The sequence below is a fragment of the Sinohyriopsis cumingii genome, chromosome 18 (assembly GCF_028554795.1).
Source record: "Sinohyriopsis cumingii isolate HCF-2022 chromosome 18, ASM2855479v2, whole genome shotgun sequence".
Classification (NCBI taxonomy): Eukaryota; Metazoa; Mollusca; class Bivalvia; order Unionida; family Unionidae; genus Sinohyriopsis; species Sinohyriopsis cumingii.
This window is the reverse complement of record NC_142978.1, coordinates 67,442,700-67,469,176: the sequence shown is the minus strand read 5'-3', so window position 1 is coordinate 67,469,176 and position 26,477 is coordinate 67,442,700. Positions and strand designations below refer to the sequence as shown.

Genomic DNA, 26,477 nt, shown 5'->3' with positions numbered 1-26,477 from the left:
TATATATATATATATATATATATATATATATATATATATATATATATATATATATATATATATATATATATATATATATATATTGAGTCAAAGCAAATAACTGTTTAAAATTAAATAGCCATACTGCTTAAAATACTTGCACATCTGGTTTGTTTGTCCATTTTTGATTCAGTAGACAATTGTAGAGAATACTATGGAAAGGTGCCAGTGGACCGCATCAAATGGAACCTGAGATCCCATTTGGAGTTAGAAGTGAATTGACATGTATATCATTACGACGAATAAAACTTTATATACCTGCTTTTGATTGGATGTTTATCAGTAAAGAAGTATAAATAATTTCATTTGTCAATATTTCTTCCAATGGATGAGCACATATTTTTCAGAGAGAAACTGTAGAGCCATAGTTAACAAGTTCAATAGTTCAAATTATCATGATAAATGCAGGCGATTGAACGTGTTTAAATGAAAAAGCAATGCATATTGGCAGCATTTCTCTTGCGTAAATCAATAAACATCTCTATTAAAATCACATTCGAAAGTATGGGCTACACGAGTGATTTATTGACAGCAGATAAGGGCATTTCTAAATCGATGCATGGGGTAATTCATTCCCGGGTATGTTTATTTTAAATCTTCTCCTATTCAACAGGTTGACAGTTTTATCAAGACAAAAGTCTTAACAAATATTAAAGTAGAAAAGGTGATTTCAGTCCGTAGAAACGTTTTGAATTTGGTGCATATTTTGGGACATAATTTGGAGCCTTTACCAAGAGGCTATTTCTTATTAGATTCAGCTCTTGTTTCCATAGAACGTGATCTAATCTTTACAGTTAAGTTGTGGCCCTGAAAGTAAGTATTTGATACAGTGTATAAGTCTTTTCACACATTCTATGATAATAGTCTGCCCCTCTCTTTATTTGTTTTCTTCACGTTTTTATTTCTATTTTTTCGAGTCAACTAAAGCAAGTGTTGTTATTTTTGTGCCTATTTGAAAGAATCTGATCATGCACATCATTCAAGATTCTTCCTACTTTTTATAGACATATAAAGTGCGATCTTGTGTACATACTAATAAATCAATATTTGTTGAGCAGATAGTATGGTGCAGCATGGGAGTTAGCAAACCTACCATTGTTTGTCTTAATTTAGTGATTTCCGCATATCAACTTCGTAGAGTTGTTACCACTCGTGAAAGTAAGTTTTCACATCACGAAACACTAGTGTTCAAGACATTTGCATGTTATATGCGATTAATTCAGGAACTTTTATGCTACAAAATCTTTGCATGACAGATAAACTTGCAAATGGCAGCTAATTGTATTACGGCTCTGGATAACCTGATACACTTTCTTGCTTTCATTGCACTTTCATCACTTTTAAATACATCTTTCGTATTTGCAACGTTTATTGCATATTTAAATATTGCTTATATATTTGAGGCATATATTATGAAGTTATCTAGCAGGATTTTGTTTCCTTAGTATTCTTTCCAAGGACTTAGCAAGGATTGATTTATAAGCGCTATTTCCATAGTCTATATATAGCAAAAGTTGTAGAAATATGCAGGGTCTGACCCAGCAATTGTTGACGTTGGGAGCGGTAACCATAGGTATTCCAACTCTCTTTAAAGATAAAAAACACATAGCAAACAAACATATGAACCTGAAACAACAGGTACGTTTCTTCAAGTAAGTTGTCTTTACTGTACGACAGTAAAATTAGGTCTTGGAAACGCGTCAGTTGTATTTACTGTACGACAGTAAAATTATGTTTTGGAAACGTGTAAACTCCCGGAGCTTCCAGGGCATATGCCCTCTTTTCCCTTTGCTTTAAGGTGTCATCATAACTGTGAAGAATCTATTAAAGTACATGTATTTGGTCACAATTTTAAGAAATACCAGACTGTAATCTGCACAAGCAGTATACGTTTAAAGATCACTTGATTAATTCATCAAATGAACTAAATGGTCTTACCTGTACAATATGTGCAAGCCAAAAGATAACTTTGAATTTTAAGCCGAGATAGAATGGTTTTGTTTTGGTATGTGAGTGATGTAAATCACAATACATATTTGCAACGTGATAAAACTTAGTTTTCAATTTTTAAGAATAACGCAGTTGAATATGACAGTGGCAAAGCGACCAATTTCTTACCAATATTGTTCCGTGCTCAGGCGCAAATATCTGGATGCTTATTTGTCAAAATGTGTTCATATAGATCTCTCAGTTTTATGAAAACATATGCCAGGTTTATCCCAAACATTTCCACATGCATTATGAACGTTATGCAAAAATATTAAGTTGGGATATAATTGTTCCATCTAGGCATACAATGCTAAGAAACAATTCTGAAACCAATTACAATAAACAGGCTTTTAAAACTTGTAAGTTGTTTTTATTAATATTCAGTTGCATGCAATGATTGAACAAAACAAACAAACGAAATAAATGCAATGAAGGAACACCAAATATTACCGTTGTATATTGTTAATTGGTATTAGCCATATTGGCGAAGATTTAGTTTTATGTGCAGGATGTCTTTCTTGATGACAAATTTAATCAATATCGTAAAAGCGTTGCACACAAAACATAGCACAAATCAAATCTAATGTCATGATATTTCGTTTACGAGTTGGATGGAAAAAGTAATTCATTTCAAGATTCGTCAGTATCAAGATAGTATTCAAACCATGAAACGTTGTTATTAGCATCTTTCAAACATCATACTAACAGCGATTCAGAAGACATACAGAATTGCATTTTCTTGAATGTATGACAGATCTGGCATTTGAAAATAATTAGTCAAGTATTTTGTTTTTATTTGCTGGGGTGGCTGATGCGATGTAAGCACAGCGTGAATCAGCCGGCAATGGTTTCTGCTGAAAGTTTGGAATCTATTTTATGTTAATACGTTTTATGTACATCACATTTGGTACGTTTTGACAATATATTCGAGGTCAACAGGGCAAAGATACAAGATCGAATGAAGACAACGTGTTTACCTGAAAGTTCTTATGTTCTAAACCATGTGTCTTGACGAATATATGCAGATACATTTCTTTCGAGTTCAGGTGGCATTAAAATGTCATAAACCAAGGTCAGAAGGAGTTGTAGAAAAAGAAATGATTTCCACCAAATAAGTCAAGTCCTAAGCTATAAAAAATGACTACATTTTGCGAATGAGCTTTGCTTCATACAACCAAGGACTTCTTTATATGCTGATCAATCGGCCAGTGTTTAAAATCTAAAACAAAATCCAAATATGGGTGCAGTATCTTACCTTCACCAAATATTCTCAAGATATTCTCCATGGCTTTCGCTTAAAACAAAGTAGTCTCCTGTTGATTTCGGATTCACAAACACAAGACAGTTGTAGATAATAACTAATATAGAACCTCTAATCAGCATATTCTATTCGTTCATCACCTTGTTTTGTGAGATTTATATCTCGTCACAGTGGGACTGCTTTAACAGTTTATTTTATTTCCTTTTCAGATCCGTTGAATGTTTCTACATGCTCATATGCAGACGTTAAACAAAAATGCAACAATTTTACTTCAACTTGGTTAGCATCCTAGTTTGGTTTGGGATGGATATAAATGGTACGTGAACGGACCTTCTATTCGTGTTACTACATAATTATGAACGTTCTTGTGCATAATGTAGCACTGAACTCTACATATAACAAACTTCACCCTTGAATAAAATGTATTGAGATCTAATACTGATAGTACATTTAGTTTACAAGACAGTCCAAGTCTTTTCTAAATAATCAATACACTATTATAGTAATTCCAGTGGTGGTCACATTTGTAGCCGGACTTTAATCTACTGGGTTAATTAACGAGAGTAAACAGCAGATACAATTTAAAGCTTAGCAAATTTACCGCTTCCATGTATCCATGACTTCTGCGACGTTACATGAACTTAATATTATATACCTAATATAGTTTCGCAATTTTACGATTTTAAAACTTCTCGTCAGTTATGAAAAACGTTGAAATGTACCATGTTTGATCGATCTCGTTCTATTTTCCATTGTGCAGCTCTCTCGCTCTGTTTATACACACACACACACACACACACACACACACACATATATATATATATATATATATATATATATATATATATATATATATATATATATATATGTATATATATATATATAAATACTGTATACCCGTTTCTTCATCAATGAGTGGCCGTTTATTATATTTCTCTCTTTATAACAATCAAGATTACAGTTGCTACAAACAAAATTGAAACCACTAAAAATGATATCACTTTGTGTTTACATGTTGCCAACCATTTGCATTGGATTGGCCCCAGCTCACATGAGACTGTTGGTTAATTAGCTCTGTCCTTTTATGTTGCCTTAGTAGGCACGGTCTCTTTAGAACTGCCTTTATATATTTCCCTTCCCGAGCTTTCACTATTGCCCTTCGTTATTGCGACTGATCTACCATGAAGTAAGATATAACAAAATAAAGATGAGAAAACGTATTTCTGTGTTATTTCCTTTGACTGAATTCCTTGAGGGTTCACCAAAAGGTATTGATACCTCAACGGTACCATGTTTTCAAGATTGTGAGGAATACGAGGTTCTTTGATCAGTCAGTCAATAAATCAATGAAATAAAAACAAAATGAATGAATAAATAAATATAGTATTTATTCATACTGATCAAACCCTAATATCGATATGGAGTTATCGTTATGTTATTTCTTATCATGTGAAGATGGTCCCCTATGATGATGATATGACCCTTCAAATATATTGGTACTGTTTAATAAAGGATGGTCGTGTTGACATGGCTGTGTTCATTAAAAGCTTCTCCTCATATTTATTTTTCCTAAATGAAACTATTGCAGATATGCTTCCACCATTTAAGAGAGCAATAATAGTGGCCTACTTGGTGATTCTTGTATCGCTTATTATACATAAATTATGTTGTTTGTTGACATTGGTTCTCTAATAGAATATTTCTTATGACATATTAGAATATCCTAAATGAAAAGAGTGCTGCCAATCCTATGTTACACATAGCTGCACTTGTGCCTATACCGACTGTAAGATCGTCTTTGATTGTGATTAGAAGACATATTTCTATATTTTCCGTAAATTACTCCGCCAAAATACAGCCAACCCATATTTTTGTCTCACAGAAATAGCAGAGATTGTCAACATGAGCGAGATGTCATTTGTCGTCAAGAAGGATCTCAGTAAATTTTAAGTCGGTTTATTCATATTCATACAACTACATGTGATGAAATGTTCTTGCCCTTTGGTTGGTGAAAATGATATTTGGCAGCATGCAATTTACTCAAAAAATTATTTTCTTTATTTTCTTTAGGAACCCGAAATTTTAAAGTGTGAGTAGGGCACATGCATTTGGTTTCAATTCGAATTGATAGTGGAACTAGTTCTATGAACGAAGTAAAAACCGTTGAATTACTAGATGTCTTGACAATTGTCTTTTAGGAAAATTTGATTAGCTAGTTTAAGAAAACAAAGAGAACTGTATAGAGCAACAACGGTGCCTGGGGTTTTAGTCAGTTGGACAAAGTATAATAAATATATTGCTAATAATTCTGCAAACTCCAAAATCACCATTCTTAATAGTTTTAATATTTTCTCACAATAGGAAATGAACATACAAATGAGCTTTGTACGCTATTCGTTTACTGTAATTCGAGTATACCAGTGTGAAGGCATATAATATTTATGCAGCTTTTATTCTGGACATGCCCCGAGGATTTTGAAATCTCTAACATTTCATCGCATTAGTGAGATGATTTGTTCAGGTATTTTCATTGAGAGAATAGATGTATAATCTTATCTTTTTTTTCGTATTTCGTGCTTCTGAACTTTACTGGTTCTGAACCATATTAGGTGGCGACAAAGCTTAGATCCATCGAATGCTAACATTACTCTTCTTGGGAAACTTGAAAGGAAGCTTATTTGCATGGCTTAAAAATGCCATCAGTGGCACTGGATGGCACTTCACTTGGTGCACTTGTATTCTGAAGCAAAAGACACACGAAAAACCGTAATCAAATTTTGGAGTTATACTTGAGTTTGGCTACATAAAAAAGGCAAATTTTAATAAGCAGGCAGGTATACGTTATATCTTCATTGTAAATTTATATCAACAACTATGATTTCTTTGTAACTGCTTGATCTTCGAATCGTTAAGCTAAATGAACGTGAGATTTACGCTTAAGACGTATTTGAACAGTGAATACCTTTAATATTTACATGAAGAGAATAAAAAGGTATAATTGTATTTGCATCATGAACGTATCAGAAGAAGAACATATTTTAGCGCACTCCTCGTGGTTGAGTCTATTATGTTTATTAGCTTTTATGGGTCGGACAACGTCCTGAGAGACGGGTACTTGACTACAGTTATAATTATTTTTGCATTATGAAAGTGTCAGAAGAAGAATATATTTTTAGCACACTCCTCTTGGTTCAGTCTATTATGCCGTGCGTACATCGTTTTATACTCTATATTGTCCTGCTAAATATATCACTTTTCCTTCTTCCGAGAAGTACACCATCTTTCTGATTCATCGTTTTGTAGCCTTAAAAAATGATAGTTCCATTGTTTCAGTATTGATAATAATTTAATATCATTATATTGTTAAAGTGTTTCATAAAATCAGTAACTTGTTGTTTTTTTTGTTCTGTGATAATTTATTGTAAGTATTATTACTATGTACAACTGTGTGAAAACAACAAAAGCGTTGACATTCAGCATTGTTAGAAAAATTGGCACCAAATATGGCTACGGAAATAATAATCAGATGACCTTACTAAGGAATGCATTTATATATGCTAAAATTAATTTCTCTTCATTGTCATGTGATTGTATTAATAAATATTGTTTGTTAGATTTTTTGCTCTTTGCAACCTTTAATACAGTATGTTTGAAATGGTCATTAAAATGAAATGGCAATGCATGTTTGAACTTAATGAAGCCATTTAAATTTCATTTCAGGGATCGACTTTGTCATATTATATATGTTGCGTTACAATATGATGCATATCCATATTTTTTGAACAGACTATCCAGGTACTACTGCAATCTGGGTTTCTTTAGAAGGTAAGTAATAAAAGGAACCCATTTGGTTCTATAGAAATAAGTGTAGTGACACTTTGCAAACAGCTTATCAAGGTTAATTGAGATGTTGGATGAATTATTGATATGTCATGCTTTAGTTTAGGAATGATCCTTAAACGACATTGCTTTCCCTTTTATGTATTACGTCTCATGCATATTGTAATGGGCTGGACAACCAAACCGTTACTCTCATGAAATAAATATGCAATATCGCTGACAGCAGAGCTTTTCAACCATAAAAAATGTTGATTGGTGAAAGAAAAAGTTTATATTTTATTTTCTTATTATGCCTAAAAATGGGTGAGATTTTCAAAACATTTGGATTCACCTTTCCTATTACATCCTGACAAAATATGGCATAAATATGGATCTAATTTCAGTCTTTCGCCCTATTTTTTATGTTACATTTAAATTGTGGGATAATTAACTTAGTAATCAAATATATAAACTTGTTAAATATTGCTATGGTGTTTGGGAACCAGCTTTCGATTATTTGTTTAACTTTGGATTTATTAAAACTATTCTGCTTTGTAGAAATGCTGCAGGTATTCCCCAATGTCTGCAAGGTTGTATTTTTATGTTGCAATGTTTTATGTTGATTCATGATGCCCTCTACCATTCATCTATAATTCCAATGCTGTTTCTAATAAAACGTGATGTTTGTGTAAGAGTGATATACTAACTGCTTTCACACATAATATTCCATTTTTTAAGAATCCGTTTTGAAGAAGATGCACTCTTATATACTGCCTGGACTCTATAGCATCCTACTTATTCTTAAAATGTGTGAATTGTGTGTCTGTACAATTAACAACAATATATATGCTTAATGTGCATCCCACCACAGTCATCATCGGTCATTAAAGCGACCTAATCAAACAATATTGCTTCTAATACCGTCTATTGATAATTTAAAAGCCTATTTATTCAGTAGCCAGTATAAGCCATATTTTGTTTCCGGAGAACAAGAAAATATTGTCCGTTATGAAAAATCGCCTATACATCATAGTCATTCACATTGTAGCATATAGGTTATATTTCATTCCCTTGTATGAGAACTAAAACATGATCAAATGGCGCAGAAGTTCAAACATTAACATCTTAACATTGGTTTTATTTGACACCATGCTAATATTGAATTAGGCATTGAAAACAAACACGCCACTGGAAATAATGTTAGATTTAATTATTAAACATGGAAATCAAGAAACTCTAGGGTGTAATACTGTTTGAAAAAATTGTTCGTGCTCATCAATACAGAATGCACACATACTAATATATGTTATATGTGGAATTGTAAGTTGAAAAGAAAATGAATAATATCTGAGAAATCACGGACGAAGATCACATAATGATAAAATTGTTGGAAATCATACTTCTTTAAAATAAATGACAGTTAAATATAAACAGCATTTTATCACGGTTTCGGTTTCACTAGTTCAGGGAAATCGACCTTCGATGGTAAAAGAGACATACACGTCTGTAATATGATTGACATATTTCTAATCTCATGCAAGCTTTCGTGCATGTCACGTCTTCCTTAAAAAGCATACTCATCCCTAACAACGTAGTTCTAAATTAAAATGAAGGTCATATAATTTCTGAAATAGATATTGTTACAACAAGCCTTTTAATCACAGCACACACAAATATTTGTATGTTTTTGTCTTTACATACCTAAGTGATAACTCTCTTTTTATCACATGCTTAAAAAATTTATGACAAGCACGACCACACTAGGACTTAGAAGCATCAACCTTAAAACCCCAAAAGCCTTAAATGTTCGTACATAGTTTACAAGCAGTCATCCGACCTATGAGATCAATCATTTATTATTTAGTTTAGATATGGATTTTTTTATTATAAAATGATGTGCTTCAAATACAAATCAAAATAAAAAATTGGAGAACAAAACAGATAACAACAAAGCTTTAAAATTTGAAACGGTCTTACTCATCGTTGTAATGCACCATAGTTTAACGCAACAATTAATGAAAATACTACATATATATTTAGACAGATCAGGTCTGCTACAAAGAAGATAATTAGTTTGCACGAACACTGTTGATCATTTGTACAAAGACAAAGGATTCATTGTTAACCTGAAAAAATTTTCAGTAACAAGAAATAATATCCAGTACCAATCTAAAACACCAAAAGACTCTGACCAAACTGACAGAGAATAATATGTTACATAGGTAACAGGAAACCATAAAACCCCAGAAGGGATAGCTGTCATTAAAACATTTGTCAAAGTCTCAATGGTCGTTGTTGATGGGCAGAGAAAAACATGTATTGTGTCACATCGTAGCATTTAGGTAATAAAATATCCGTTATCATGGGACTATAGGACAAACACAGATCACCTAACCGTTTTTGAAGATGGGCACCAATGTAGAAAGTTCAAAGGAATACCTCATCAATAATAAGCCTTGGGCAAGCAATTTTCCTCCTAAACAAGATACCTATACCAGTGAATACTGGAGGAGTAGTAATTTATTGATAATGGTTACCCTACGGATCAAATTTCCCATGCCAGAATACTTTCAATAATGCTCCAGGTAAGTCGATTTGCATGTTAAAAGTAGAAGCAAGAAGCCCTTACCATCCATTAATCTGCTTCTCTCGATTGCTTTGCACACAAGGATCCCATCTTGATTAAATGAAAGCATGCAAGGAAACATTGCAAACATACTCTAGATAAGTTACAAAATTGCCATCTTGGAAAACTAGCACTAAAACTAATTCAGTGGAAAACGAATTGAATGAAATACACTAATTCAAAGGAAAATGCTAATAAAATGCAAAATAAGTGAATGAGGAACTAAAATTGCAAAATTAATGGCACTTCTTCGGAAGCAAACTTTTTAATGTGGCTGGCAAAGTTAAATGCAGATGGATATCCTTAGTGTTTACAATCTACTACACTTGCTATGTTGCAATTACGGCACTGAAATCAAGTGGCAATAGGGCAAGACAACGATTGATAATGTTATTATCTATCCTAATGAATTACATCATATAACACAGTTGGTGGTAAACAACAAAAAACATTGTAAAGATCATCCACACGGATGCAATCAATGTATCAATAGAGAAACAGCAATGTTTGCTAACGTTCAGCTACCGTACAAAACATTGCTTTTCAAATATCTCCATTATCTAGGAATTATGGAACAGACATAATTCACTTTGAAAACTGCTGGTGTTCGGGGTATACATTTAGACCTGAATGTAGTGCAGGCATTTGGTATCCCTACTGACACAATTATATTGAAAACTAAGAGAGTGCTTGGCGCTATTCAACCAAAATCACACCAGGTGAATATGGATCTCTTAAGGAGGAATACTCCAACTGATATTCTGAAAAGGATTGTCCTTACGTCTCTGCAACTATAAAGAACAAATAACAGACTGATGACTAGTTTTCGTATACGTTATGGTTTAGCAGCATATTTTTGTTTTTATAGAAGTTAAATGAAGACACCTTTTTAGATTATGTTTATTGATGCATTCTAAAATATTCTTGAACGAAACATTTTAAACAACGTTTAGTATTTTAGTACAGAAAATTTGTATCATAAATCTGAACAGCTGAGAAAATGAATTTTTGTGAAAATGTTTGAAGAGAACCATATCAATAGATATGTAGTGCATACAAAATATATACAAGCAATCAGAGAAACAGTAGCTGGTTAACAACTTGCTGACTCTGTGTGTTCATGACGTAAAGGTCTCTTTGCCCTATCAAACACCTATATAAATCAGTTAAAACAGCATGTAAATACATATTGCGCTTACGTCTTAATTTGTATTTGTATATATTCCTGAATCGTTCACCATGTACGAGACCCATAGTTCTAGAACAACTCTTGCGCAAACTCTTTTTACTGGCTACAACATTTTATGTCATCATTGTTCCTAAATTGTTGCAAATACCAATCGTTGGATTGCCAAATCTGTTTGCAGCATAAAGGCTCACAATAGCGTTCATTATGTACCCACTTTCAGCATTATTATTTTTGTTACCTAATGTGATATAAACAATCTAGACTAGAGTACAATGACCTTTAATTAATTCTATTTTATATGCACCTTGCAGAGTAATTTGTAATGTTGCATTTCTTCCAAGGTTGTTACATAAGTCTTCGCCAAAATTCTTCGCTCAATCCGATGCCAAAGAATGGTCCTAGGCATTGTTTTGATGCATGTCCAAATTCAACATTCATAGGTTTGCAGGTAATATCCACTATCACACACACACACACACACACACACACACACAAACACACACACACACATGTATGTATATATATATATATATATATATATATATATATATATATATATATATATATATATATATATATATATATATATATATATCCTTTGTTCTATCTCTATTCCTTGCTGTTGCATTCTTTGAAATTAAGTCAACTTCCTTCTAATTTTTCTGGGACTGATTTGTCTATTCTTAAAAGAGTCGCATGCTCAAACAGTATGTGGCAATTTACTTTGCTATTACTCAGACGTGTTTGAACGTATTAACATAGTCGTTTGCTGACAAGAAAAAGTAAAAAAAACGCAATCATTTCCTTCTACATTTCAAATTTAAAGAAACATATTCGCAAAAGTTAAGTATCGAAAACTGTTGATCTTACTGGGAAATAAGTTGAACACATACACAACTACTAGTATCAGATATTACTCAAAAATGTATTCACTCTTCTATATTAACGATTCGGCATTTTTTGTGCATTTGCATCCTTTCTTTATTCTTAGGATTCATGGTGTATGTGCGATACAATTGGGAAAGATTACACTTTTTCACAATTCTGCAATTCTCCATGCTCAGGGGAAATGGATATGCTTTGTGGATCAGGTAAAGGAATCGCCGTCTATTCCAAAGGTAATTTAAATCAAGCAATAATAGCAATATTGACATATATGTTGTGGATTATATTCCCTTTAATCCTCCAAATCAATTGCTGTGATGAACTTCACATAGAATGACGAACAGGATAACAATGTAGGGAGAATTTAAATTTAGCTTAGGCGAAGAGATTAATAAAACGACGACCATGATACACGCATGTAACGATACGAATGAATTAATCATCATAAATCATATTAAACTAAGTTAAAATACCACATTTTGAATAGCCATTTATTTTATTTAAAAAAATGAGAATGACTTTTCTGTCCAACGTATAATATGTTTGATGGATTTTGGCACTCCATCACTTTTTACATTTTAAGTAAATTGCATCTCAAAAGACACTTAAATTATCATACGTACATTTGTATAATTTTCGCTGGATTGTAAAGCTTGGTTTACAATTTTGCCTAATTTGGCATTAGCTTATACGTATCACATTCCAAACGCTAGGCAGATCTGAGTAATGTCAGATTACAGTTATAAAAAGCATACACCTATTCTGATCACCGCGACAACTTCAAAAAAAGATTGGATTGGCTGTAAGATTGTCCGATGAATTGCGAATAGAATAAATAAATACTTAGATACATTAGCAACTACTCAGGCCACCCTCCTTCTAAAATGTCCAGGGTGTTTTGAATGGGAACTATTGGTATACATTGATGTTAGACTCCATGGGATTCACATTGAATATGCAAAGAATACACGCCCAGATCTTTTGTTTGTCTTTATAGCTGTCACATTCAATAGCAAAGAAGAAATTGTATTTGACGGGTCACAATACTAAATTGCACATCTCACTGTTAACTATGATTATCACATACCGTTAAATCTAACACATTTATAAGCTATCCATCAAGAATATTTTGATTTTGCTCGATCATGAAATTGCTTAAGCATTCAATCTGTATGATGAATTTCTACAAAAGGATAACTGATACTAATATTAGCAACACCCATTTTAACTTTTACTTGCAATATTTCTCGTTATAAACCAGTCAGTGCTATGTATTTTTATTAAAACTATCTATAATGGCTGTCAGAATAAAAAAGGAATTGCTTGCTTGTCCTTTTTAAAGGAATTTTAAACCCTGTACACACAATATCAAGTTTAATAATAAGAAGCACAAGAAGTTGTAAAGTGAATCATGTTGTACTAGTAAACGTACTAGTAACAATACTTCATGGTTAATTCCCAAAGATATGCATTAACAATACCCTATTTCCCACCACTGATTTTGTGATCTCTAAAACCTGATGAAGCAACAATAATACATAGCTCTCCACCAAACCCATGTAGTAACAATACCCTATTTCTAGGCATTGATTTGTTTTCTTCAAATTCTGATGTAGTGACAATACTACATGGCTCTCCACCAAACCCATGTAGTAACAATACCCTACTTCTAGGCACTGATTTTGTGATCTCCAAAGCCTGATGTAGTAACAATAATACATGGCTATCCCCCAAACACATGTAGTAACAATACCCTATTTCTAGGCACTGATTTTGTGATCTCCAAAGCCTGATGTAGTAACAATACTACATAGCTCTCCACCATACCCATGTAGTAACAATACCCTATTTCTAGTGCACTGGTTTTGCGATTTCCAAACCTGATGTAGTAACAATACTACATAGCCTTCCCCCAAACCCATGTAGTAACAATACCCTATTTCTAGGGCACTGGTTTTGTGATTTCCAAGCCTGATGCAGTAACAATACTACACAGCCATCCACCAGACCCATGCAGTAACAATACCCTATTTCTAGGCACTGATTTGTTTTCTTCAAAATCTGATGTAGTAACAATACTACATAGCCTTCCACCAAATCCATGTAGTAACAGTACCCTATTTCTAGGCACTGATTTTGTGATCCCAAAACCTGATGTAGTAACAATACTGCATAGCTCTCCACCAAACCCATCTAGTAATATTACCCTATTTCCATGTGACATTGTAAAGCAGAGTCTGTGATCTCCAAAATATGATGTAGTAACATGCTACATTGTCAATCACCAAATTTGTGTAGTAAGATTACTTTATTTCTAGGTCACATTGTAAAACTGATTGTCTTTATTTCCAAAACTTGATGTAGAGATAATACTACATTGTTCATTTAGTTGTATTACCCTGTTTCCATTTAACAGTGTAACACTAACTTATTTGACTTGCAAAACCTGGTGTAGTAAAAATACTACATCAATAATTCCAAAGCACAAATAGCAACATTACCCTATTTGCATGGTAACAGTATACCATTCATTTGGTTGTTTAAAATATCTGATGTAAGATTACTAGATCTATGCCTCACACTGCCTCCAGAATATAAAAAAAGGATGTGTTGTTATTCCTATATGACTTGAACTTTGTGTTTAATATTAGTTGTAAATTCTTATTATATTATTATACTACTCTACTGATTATCAAATGTACTACCCTCCCAAATGGAGACTGCCCATGGTAGTAATAATAGAATCCATCATGTGTCTATGTGTAAATTATGAAAATTCCATCCTTGGCTCAGAATTTAAAGTGGTACACAAGGTTGTGCTGAATGTTTGATGCAGATCTGTAATCCCAAGGGGAAAATTTCTATCCCAGATCAAAGCACAATGATTATTATATTCTGACACATTTTAATCAAAATGGGAGTCCATGTCAAAAAGGCATACTGTTAATATTGCAGCAACTTTGAAACTTTCATTACCTAATGATAGAGCTTAAAAAGTTAGATTCACACTGAACTATTCAGTGGAACCTTTCAGTGATGTTCCTTTTAGCTTTCAAAGAACACAAACACAGTAGTTAAATGATACACAAATGAAGAGGTCACAAAAGTAAGTCCACTTTTATTGATAAGATTAATCAAGATGGACAAAAATAATGACATAGTTCTCATTCAGCTTTGAGATATAATTGATTTACCCTTCAGAAAAGATACGATAAGAATGTATATTTTATAAACTAAACAACAATTACAACAGCAGCTTTTTCAGCTTGAAATGCTTGTTTTTACTACTGGGAAAATATGTTCAGGTGATGATGCAAATGAAGACATATTTGATATTTTGTGTGCTCCCAGTAAATGTGTATGTGAATGTGATAATATCACTATATTGCCAAACATACCATATACCTAATTAAACTTAAGGTGATTCCTGAGTACATTTACATATCATTTGATATTTGCTTATACCAAGAGGTGCTAATGTTAAATGTGACTAGTTATAGATTTTATTGTAAAATAATATCTGGATACAAAGAAAGATGTCACCCCTACATCAAGTTTGTCATCCTGAAGATCATGCTAAGCCTTCTTTCTATGATTAGTGCACAGATATATACCCGACAAGTGTGTCACTTTAAACTGAATAATAAGGACTGTTCCATTAAAACATACATGGGACAAAAGAAAGGCACTTTTAAAGTGGGGTACTCACCCATAGATGCTATTTAGAAATTTCTTATAATTTTAATATGAACTCGTTGAAATCAAAGTACCATGGCATATATTTTTTAAAAACTGCCTTCCCTGGGTACCATGTATGTTTAAATGGAACAGCCCTAATGGTTATAATAGCGCAATCATATCTTTGTAAAGAAGTAAACAGTAACAAGTGTGCATATACTGTCTTCACAAAATAGTGCAAAATACTTCCTATAGAGATTGTCATAAGTTTAATATTTTAGCAATAAAGATTGAAAAAGTTTGTAAGTTTTGCTCAAAACAGTGATGTCTTGAAAGAATCAAATCAGTCTCAAAAGGAAAATAAATCACACAGATCGTACAGCAATTTACTTTTGTCATATGATTAATATCAATTTTGCAGTTTTGTGCCACAGTGACAAGATTGTTAGACTTATTTTAAATAATTTTTTGTTCTAGTTTCCAGCCATTTCTTGGTAATATTTTTCATTGAAATTATATCTTTGGTGACATGTCCAAACAATTTACATGCTAGATAAGCTGTATATATAATATGTTTGCCTTTTTTATCAAGCTTCATTGACATTTTGCTGTATGCCAATTTCTCTTTTTGCACTTTTGCTATTGGTTCTTTACAAAATATAAAGTGTTTTCATCTGAAAAAAATGGCCAGATACAAAAATTTGTGGGTGTATTCAACAAGAGCTAACTTTTGGTCTGTGCTTTCTGATCCTTTTCCTTCCTGCAATCAAAGATAGAAAAAAATTAATTTGTTACTTCTAATCTAAAAACCAACCGCATAAAATCTGTGAAGATGAAATAATTAAGGATACACTTTAAAGCATATAAATGTTGAATTGTTGGTCACAAATGTCCTAAAGACAAAAGGCTCATAGACCCACTACATGAATGAGTAAACCTCTGTAAACTTTACATTGGCATAAAGATACATATCATTGGGATAAATGTTAGGCCTTATTGATTTGTATTGAATTGTACAATGGAATTTAATAAAGTTAGTCAGAATCATGCCAAAAAATCACTAACATTTACTTGCAAAAATCTAAGCTTAATAATGTGTGCATTTGGAATTAAGCTAACAAAGTACACCGCTCCCTCAATAACTCATGCCCTTATAACTTGCAAACCTGCATATTATTAATTCCAATTAATTAATTCGTAACACGTGATAGGTTGTTGAAACCAGTTGGAACGATCTTTCATATGTTGGACATTTTGAAAATAAATGTTATTTAAACAGAATAACGAACAACTTCATTAGAAAAAGCACGTTATTAAAAATTAATATCGACATGATTGTAAAATGAGGAATTGGTCAATAAACAGCACAGTTCCATAACACTGCTCCCCCCCCCCCAGTTTTCTTGATATCAAAGGGATTTTTTTCCTCAATTTTTGGAGTTTTCTTGGTAACTCACATCCTGCTTAAAGTGTGGTCTATGTTTGTGGACCTCGCTATGAAGTACTTTTATAATCAGTTATCCAATATATATAAATTGTGTCTTTTGTATTCTTCCTACCAGTGTCCAATATTCATAGCATATACTGAAGAGGTTCTTTTTTACTTAATTCTCCACAAATGCTTCAAATATGAATAAATATATGGTCGAAGTATTTAACATTACCAAACTTGCAACTGTGTATCTTTCATAATGACCAAATGGAGAATATCTTCCAACTCTTATCACCCAGCCTAATGATGTTATTGTCTTTTAGACTAAAGGTCTGCTTGGGTTATTATTGTGGTAGTAGTCACAATACATCAAATTCTTATATAAAATACCTTGAAAGAATATTTACTGATATCTATAAGGCCATTCTTAAGCTTAAACTCAATCTGCAACTCAGTTAAAGCCAACACATTTTACATACATAACTGATATAGCTGATCACATCTACTGTATAAATTGAAAACAAAAAGTATGACTTGGAAAATCTCGTATAAAATATTCATCCATCTTTAAAAGAAAGTAATTTACTAGCTTAGAATTAACCAGTTTGATGTCATTTTGTTTACGGAAATTACATTATATAAGATTAAAAAAGTCAATTGAAAATACAACTATCAAATTAAAAGAAAATATTAAATCAATTGTCAAATATCATGACATTGAAAACATACCTTTGCATGTTGTCTGACTGCTGTTGCATATATTTGAAGTATCTTCTTTTCTGTCATCAATACATCTTTCAAAACAAAAATATTGTCTTTTATCCCCCACTTATCTTTCTGTGCCATTTGGCTCTGCTGTTTATTGGTGTGATCCCTCTCAGACTTATATCAAAGAAGGGCCCCCCATGTCACTTCACTAAGGATGGAGTTTCAGAAATGACCAGGCAAAATGATATCAGTTTGCCTTTTATGAGAAACCCAGTTACTGGACTGGAGGACATGAAGGCTATCATATTTCAGACTATCAATGTCAATTTGTTGGAATGCAATTGACTGTAATTGCTACAATGAGAAACCTGTTGATATGTGATTCTGCAGCTGTTCCCCTGTAGCTGTGCAGGGTCACTGAATGGGGAGTTTTCAGAATTAGATTTTGAAAATAAAAACATTTTAGCACAATTAAGCAAAAACAATTGGGGAAGACAGATTTTATATATATATATATATATATATATATATATATATATATATATATATATATATATATATATATATAATTGACCCAATTAGATGTTCCGGACATTATAACTTCATTGTATTTTATACTTTCCACACTTTGTAACACTTTGTACTTGAACATGCTGTCTTACAACAATTCCAAGTACAAGAAATTCACATATTCTGCCTATATCATTATTTGCTATGTATGTATTTATGTAAATGTGTTGTAACTGTGCATGGGAAAGACTATATGTATGTATGTATGTTATGTATGTATGTATGTATGCGTGTGTGTGTGTGTGTGTGTGTGTGTGTGTGTGTGGATGGATGGATGTGTGTGTATGTATGTATGGATGGATAGATGAATGGAAGAATGAATGGATGGATGGATGTATGTATTTGTGTATGTATGTATGGATGGATGGATGGATGGAAGAATGGATGTATATATCTATGTATTTGTGTGTGTATGTATGTATGTATGCGTGTGTGTATGTATGTATGTATGCATGTGTGTGTGTGTGTGTGTGTGTGTGTGTGGATGGATGGATGGATGTGTGTGTATGTATGTATGGATGGATAGATGAATGGAAGAATGGATGGATGTATGTATTTGTGTATGTATGGATGAATGGACGGAAGAATGGATGTATATATGTATGTATTTGTGTATGTATGTATGTATGTGTATGTGTGTGTGTGTGTGTGTGTGCAATTTCACCTAGTAAAACAACCTGTGATGGCTCATTTCATAGGGAATCAGACTCATAATCCTAGCATTCAAGCTTTGACAGTCTACTCAAGCCAGCATTGGGCTAACCGCTTTAGTGTGTCCTTGGGAAAAGTATTTGGTTATAATGGTGCTAACAAAACCAACAAAAGCAAAACAAAAAAAATCTGGCTCTGTGGGTCAACAATATAAAAACTAATGAAGCAGACTCCAAGAACAAATACTTACATTAACAAGGAAAACAAAATTAACCTAACCTCTGGGTTTTTATCAACTCATTATAGTACCTACCTTGATATCATATAAAAGAAAGTTATTGTATGCCATGCCCTGTCTTATCACTGTGAACATCATTTCATTGTCAAGATAAGTTGTATATGAATTTTTCTACTTCATAATTCTTGTTCCCAATTGCATCTAGAGATTACTTTTCTAAAAGATTTGCAATGGTAGTTATATTGATTATTCTCTGGCTCATGTAAAGTTACAAATGGTTACATTGTTCAAGACTGCTCTCATGGCCTAGTGGTTAGAGCATCTGCCTTGGATGCGGGAGGTCATGGGTTTGATCCCCGGCCAAGTCATACCAAAGACTTACAAAATTGGTACTAACAGCTGACTCGCTTGGCACTCAGCATTAAGAGGCTAGGGTTAGGACTGGTTGACCTGGTGTCAGGATAATGTGACTGGGTGGGACATCATGCTACATGTCTGCGTCATGGTGCTGCAGTGCTAGACATCACTATAAACTGCCACACTGCAAACATCATACATCATAGCGATATGACTGAAAAATTGTTAAAGCTACGTTAAAAATTCAAATCACACACACACATAATTTGTCACACCAGCATAAGTTGTCAGCTGAGTGATATACCATACCTTTATTCAATTCATTGTAATTAATAAACTGCATAGAAAACTGATCATCTTCATTCTATATTCAGAGTGATGCTCTTTTCAAATAGAGAGGGTTAACATTAGAGGCAGAATGGTTCAAACACTGACTCTGTTCAACAATGACCCATGGGAATTAGTTAATGAAGATATCCTTGACACACAGGGTGTTAGGCTGAAAATTATTTCAGCTGTTAGTACAAGTATCAACCACAGTTATCTCTAATCTGTGTTACTAAATATATTTGCTGGTCCTGATTGTCCAATCATACATCAATCTCTGTTAATTATCAGAGCACCTGCCTTAGTTGCATGGTTTTCAAAGTATCAGTGCTTGTAGTTCCCAGTCAGCCTTTGTTTAGAGAAGATGACTATAAAGATCTAAACATAATCAACAATTTCATGTGCATGACTCCCCTACACCTGTGTAAAAGTGTACAATAAATAACAGATTGGAACTTGCTGTTTAGTAAAGTCATTCAAGTAAAAGCTATCAGAACCATATTGAATTATTTTCAAGCAAGTATGTCAGGCATAACCACTTACATACAGAACCATGTCTAGTCTAATATGATTGTCATACCAAAATGAATTTTAAGCCAAAAAACACTCAGCCCTCACAAGTTTTGTGTACCCATTCCTCTCTCTCTCTCTCTCTCTCTCTCATTGATTTATGCTCCAGTATAAACAAAATAAGCATTATCCTCAAATTTATAATGCTGTAGCTGTTATTTTTTCAAACTGTATGACATTTTCTGCATCAGTGTGCTTCTAGCAAACATGCTTGCAGACAACAATATCTTGCTACAATACATGATTATGTATAGTAACAATATAGTCATTTTGATTGGTTCAGTTTATTTAATGCAATTACATGTAGCAAACAGTATCTTTTCCTCTAAACAGTACTGATGTCATAAACTATCCTAACAAATAGGTTTAAGATTGTGTCTTGTCAGTTTTGCAAACAAATCATAGATCACTTCTCTATCCAAATGTAAAAATTATATGAAAATATATCCAAGAAGGTCAGTCTCAAGATAGCTTATAACTATGTTTTAAAAAAGTGTTTTTTCTGATGCATTTAAAGGTTTGAACCGAAATCTAATCTTAATTTCCTCTAATCTCTCTATCTTGAACCCAAATAACATTCAATTCTAAATGTTTTGGGTTTTTTGATGGCTATTTTATGTCATATGTATCAGTACTGTATTGATTACCTGGAATGACTGCTGATCATTCAGATATTATTGCTAATCATATAAAAAATTGGTAACAGTGAGTTACCCATCAACCTTACTTCATAACACTAAGCATATTTAGCTAGCTGTACAAACTGTACATACAGATTGAAAATTTACATAAAATGTCTCACTCACAGTCTGGATTTCTTCAAAAGCAAGCTTTAAACATGAACTGAAGCAGTCTAACTAATATATCTGCCATGGATAAAGCCAAATGCATTACATGTCCCATTGTCTGCTATTCTTAGATATAATACAGATTAATATTAATACTATCTTTGCTCATACTGTATGCAGTGGTAACATGATATCTTATGGTTTGTGTGTCTACTAGTCATTTTAAAACTAGACAGGCACAACTTTTAAAACTTTGCAGTGATTCTGAAAATCACGGTATCATTGTTACTTATTACTACATGCAATGGTGGATAAGACAGCAAACTAATTCTTAGGTATGATACAGAGTAATATTAATAATATTAATAATATATTTGTTCATACTGTATGCAGTAGTATGTAGTAATATGATATCTTAAGGTTTGTGTGTCTACTAGAGATTTTAAAACTAGACATGCACAAGTGTTATAACTTTGCAGTGATTCTGAAAATCATGGTATCATTGTTACTGATTATTGAATGCAATGGTGGATAAAACGGTGAACTAATTGAAGGTATTATACATGCCCGAACTTCATGCAAACACAAGAGTATACTACATTTGTGTCAGCAGGAGTAACATATATGTTTCACTTGATTTTAGAAATTGAATTTGCTGTAATTCTCGCCATTTCACAGTCTGTACATGTTTTGTAGATTGCAATAAACCATTTATTGTTTTCTAATGAATTATGGACTTCCACTTAAGTAATTTACTGCAAGCTGACTGTTACTCTTAGTACAATATGACTCACTCTTTACTGCACACTGCTCTGATGGCCTAGTGGTAAGAGCATCCGTCTTGGATGCGGGAGGTCGTGGGTTCAATCCCCAGCCAAGTCAAACCAAAGACTTACAAAAATGGTTCTAACAGCTGCCTCACTTGGCTCTCAGCATTAAGAGGTTAGTGATAGGACTAGTTGGCCTGGTGTCAGGATAATGTGACGTGATGCCCCAGTGCTAGACATCACTATAAACTGCTACAATACAGACATCATAGCGGCATGACTGGAAAATTGTTTAAGCTACATTAAAAATCCAAATGACACACACACACACACACTTTAGTGCAATGTGACTTTCACTCTTTACTCCAATGTGACTGTCACTCTTTACTTCAAGGAGACTTGCTCTTTACTGCAGTTTGACCATCACTTTTTAATAAGTGTGACTGTCACTTCTGGTGCAATGTGACTGTCACTTTTTACTGCAGTGTGACCCACTCTTGGTGCAATGTGACTATCACTCTTTACAGCAATGTGACATACACCCTTGGTGCAATGTAACTGTCACCCCTAAGCTGTAATGTGACTGTCACTCTTTACTGTAGTGTGACTGTCAATCTTTGCTGCAATGTGACTGTCACTTTTGGTGAAATATATCACTCTTTACTGCAGTGTGACTGTCAGTCTTGGTGAAATGTGAGTGTCACTCTTTACTATAGTGTGACTGTCAATCTTTACTGCAATGTGACTGTCATTCTTGTTGAAATGTGACTGTCACTCTTTACTGCAATGTGACTGTCACTCTTGTTGAAATGTGACTGTCACTCTTGTTGAAATGTGACTGTCACTCTTTACTGCAATGTGACTGTCACTCTTGGTGCAATGAGACTGTCTCTTTTGGTAGATACACATACCTGGTCATACATTTACTTAAAATAGCTATCATTTACTTATGAAAATTACAGAATTCATAGCATGTATGCTCTGTGTTGCATTCTTTAAGGTCAATAAAAACAAAAACAAAAACTGAAACAAGAACATCATTGGTACTATTACATTCATATCTACTAAGGAATACCATCTTTATTATGCTTTAACTGGATCTGTATATATGTATGTTAACACAAAAATCATTGTGTCCATTAAGTCATTATTAGTCCTAGGTTCAACAAAATGAGACTACAGTTCAGCCAAAACTTGATAAAATATAACCATTGTGTACATTTTTCCAAGGAGAATCAATCTGGTTTGTATTTGAAACTTTCTCAAGTTTGAAACTTCCTTGCAGGTTTTATCAGGAATATACTGAGTATGTGTGTACAATGAGTAATCACTAACAAAGATAACACCCATATGTATACATTAAGTAATTTCTTGCATGTTTGTTTCAGCCATGTATACATATTTGGATAGTTTGAGTACCTTTTGTGATACTGTATTAGATTTAATTCAGTCTTCTTTGAATTAAATGTAGCCAACCAAATTTGGGACCATTCCTATATCCTTACACATTAACTGAGTTTAAGTTTCAAAACAGTGATTTCTTTTATTCAGGAAGGAGAGACTTTTTCAGCTAAAATCTACTGAAATGAAATGATTAAGTTTAGTGGATTGGGCTATCTCTATACTAAATTCAAGTTCCTCCCAAGCAGCTATGTTATAATTAGGTGATCATCATATTCATGCAGCTACTACCTTCTTCCCTGTATTATTTAGTTCTAACCATGTACATTCAAGGTCAGAAATGTCCAAGTCACACTGTAGAACAGTCTGAATGTTGTTTGTTTTAATGCTTGCATCATACTCAATTGTAACCTTTCCTTCCTGTATTTCATCGTTTAAATAATATGCTTAAGCCACATCTCAGCAAAAATCACTACATTAGGCAAGAAAAAGTAAATATGTGTGTTTCTGGTTGGCTGACCATCTCTGTTTTTTGTTGCTGACCCCTTTCACTTTTTCCCCCTGGAGTATTTTTTTAAAATCCCAAATATATATATATATATATATATATATATATATATATATATATATATATATATATATATATATATATATATATATATATATATATAATAGTGCAATATTAAATATACTTTTTGGGCCTCAGACATTATTGTCTATATCATGCTTACCCAGGGTGGCATAGGCCGGTATCCAACCTGCAAACTAAGCTCTCTCTCTGTATCAAATCTATGTTACATCATTGATGGTGTACATTAAAGTACATAATATTATAATAATTTCAACATGTTTGCGAACTGGGCTTAGGTTATATCAATTTCAACAAAAGTAAGATCCTAGTAAGAATTACATTGCTATGACAATAAAAAGAAACATTACTGGTAAAGAATGACCTATGTAAAAATAAGTTTATGTGCATCAGATCAAATAACCAAACACATGGTAGGTAACATTTGGCATTACAATGTGCTGATCACATTATATAATTGTAAAATATATTAAATAATTAATATGAATAATAATAACATGTAGTATCCAAGCTAAAATCTTGCATTACAAAATTTGAAAACTGTTGTATGCATCTGTGAAAGTTGATTTGCACAAATGTCATACAATCTTATGCCAACAATTCTAACAGAACAATTTGGGAAAACACCACTGCCATAAAAGAAAGGGTCATTTGTTTTTATATTTCCCTGAACATAGACTACAGTTGTTCAGGGAACCATCTGACGGACTACATCATAATTCATTGTGGCACATTACTTTACAGGGAGTATTGGTTAACACTACTATATAGCATTATATTCTAAGCCCAATACAGAACTTAATATTGGCTACTGTACAGAAGGAAAAAGAAAGAGGGAGACAAATATGTCAGTGTCTTAAGGACAGAGAGTGCAAAACAAAAAGAACAGAGTGAGAGTGACAAAAAGAGCAAATGTTTATTATAAGCATTTTCTACATGTACACATATTTAGCATACAAACATATATCAACACAAACACTTAGACAATATACACACATATACTTACATGGTCATGCACATTTGCATGTTATCACTAGACTAAACATTTGCTTGTTATTACAAGCTTTATAAAGTTGACAATATTTGCATTCTGTTACTATTTTAAATAATTATTTTCCCTTATTACTAATCTCATATGAGACAAAGAGTACTTTAACAATTTACTGCATTATTACCTTTGAAATTACCCTACTTTACTGATGTGTATATACAACTGCTAAATGTTTTTTTTCCTTTCAACAAAAGCATTAGGGGCCATGAGTGGCTGAATGGTCTAAAGTTGTTGTTGTTGTTGTATGGTTTAACGCCATTTTTCAGCACAAGATAGGCTATACATGGCGGCCAGTATAATTGGTGGAGGAAGAACCCTGGAAAACCCCGGGAAGAACCACCGACCCACGAGAAGCTACTGGCAGGCTTTCTCACGTACCCACATTAGCCAAGCCTGAGACTCGAACTCACGCAGACAGAGGTGAGATGGCAGTGATCCGTAACAGTGAGCACTTTAGACCACTCGGCCACTTGGGGCCCCGGTCTAAAGTGCTCTCCCTTATGGATCACTGCGATCTCACCTCTGTTTGCATGGGTTCGAGTCTTGGATTCAGCTAATGTGGGTATGTGAGAAAGCATGCCAATAGCTTCTCGTGGGTCGGTGGTTCTTTCCAGGGTTTTTCCTGGTTCTTCCTCCACCATTAATCCTGGCCACCATCTATAGCCTACCATGTGTTGAAAAATTTCTTTAAACCCTACAAAAACAACAACAACAACAACAACAACAACAAAAGCATCAAATAAACAAGGCCATACTGACAACTGTAAAAGTAAATATTTAACTTCTCTGAATTTGCTTTCATAATTAAGCTTGACCATATTGTCTAACTCTATAGAGAATGAAATACATGTACCTACATACCTAAAATAAGATGTATTCCAATCTAAATGATATTCTTCACAATACCTTATTGTACTTTAATATAAATACACATTTATTTATTTTTCCCACTATTTATACAGAATCCAGAAAATTTACAATATTAGTAGATAACATACAGAGTTGACTTAAGGGAAAAGTCATAGTCATCCAGGGTGTCATCTGCATACTGTGAAACTATATATTCTTTGTTTATAAGTGTATACCTGTGATTGTTAGCTGAAATATCTAAAACTATCTTGTTGCCATTTACATCTGCTTTTACTCTGTGTATGGAAAACTGAAAGTTATTGTTTAGTAAAAAAAAATGTATTCCCCTTGAGTTGGATGCAAAGGAATTGAAGATACATTCATAAACCAAACATGATCTAATATGTCTCCCATCGTTTTATAATATGTAAATCTTGCAATAGATATATTAATATTGCATTCTTTTTCAGGTTTTTAAAACATCCTTTTTAGACTGGGCTTCCCAAACCCATGGAGGCAATTCTCAATAACTCATCCATTGTCCCTCTCTTAAAATTAATGATATTTGACATTGCTGAGTACTTTATTTCTGTATTTGCATAGACAGTCTTCTCCAAAACTGCAATAGTGAACATTTTATTTGTTCTTCTTTGGTTACATATAAAACAAAGTTTCATACTGTCAGTAAGATAC

General features: G+C 33.1%; 1 protein-coding gene across 1 annotated transcript in view; it reads left to right on the top strand.

Moving 5' to 3' along the window:
- Positions 1-724: 724 nt before the first annotated feature.
- LOC149776848 (uncharacterized) overlaps positions 725-26,477 on the top strand; it is a 60,702-nt gene continuing 34,949 nt past the window's right edge. Inside the window, exons 1-5 of the mRNA XM_089942657.1 lie at positions 725-852; positions 3,499-3,605; positions 7,076-7,114; positions 11,265-11,371; positions 11,915-12,041. Coding sequence (XP_089798783.1) covers positions 3,545-3,605; positions 7,076-7,114; positions 11,265-11,371; positions 11,915-12,041 — 334 coding nt within the window. The 5' untranslated portion in view covers positions 725-852; positions 3,499-3,544. The remainder of the gene's footprint in view (positions 853-3,498; positions 3,606-7,075; positions 7,115-11,264; positions 11,372-11,914; positions 12,042-26,477) is intronic.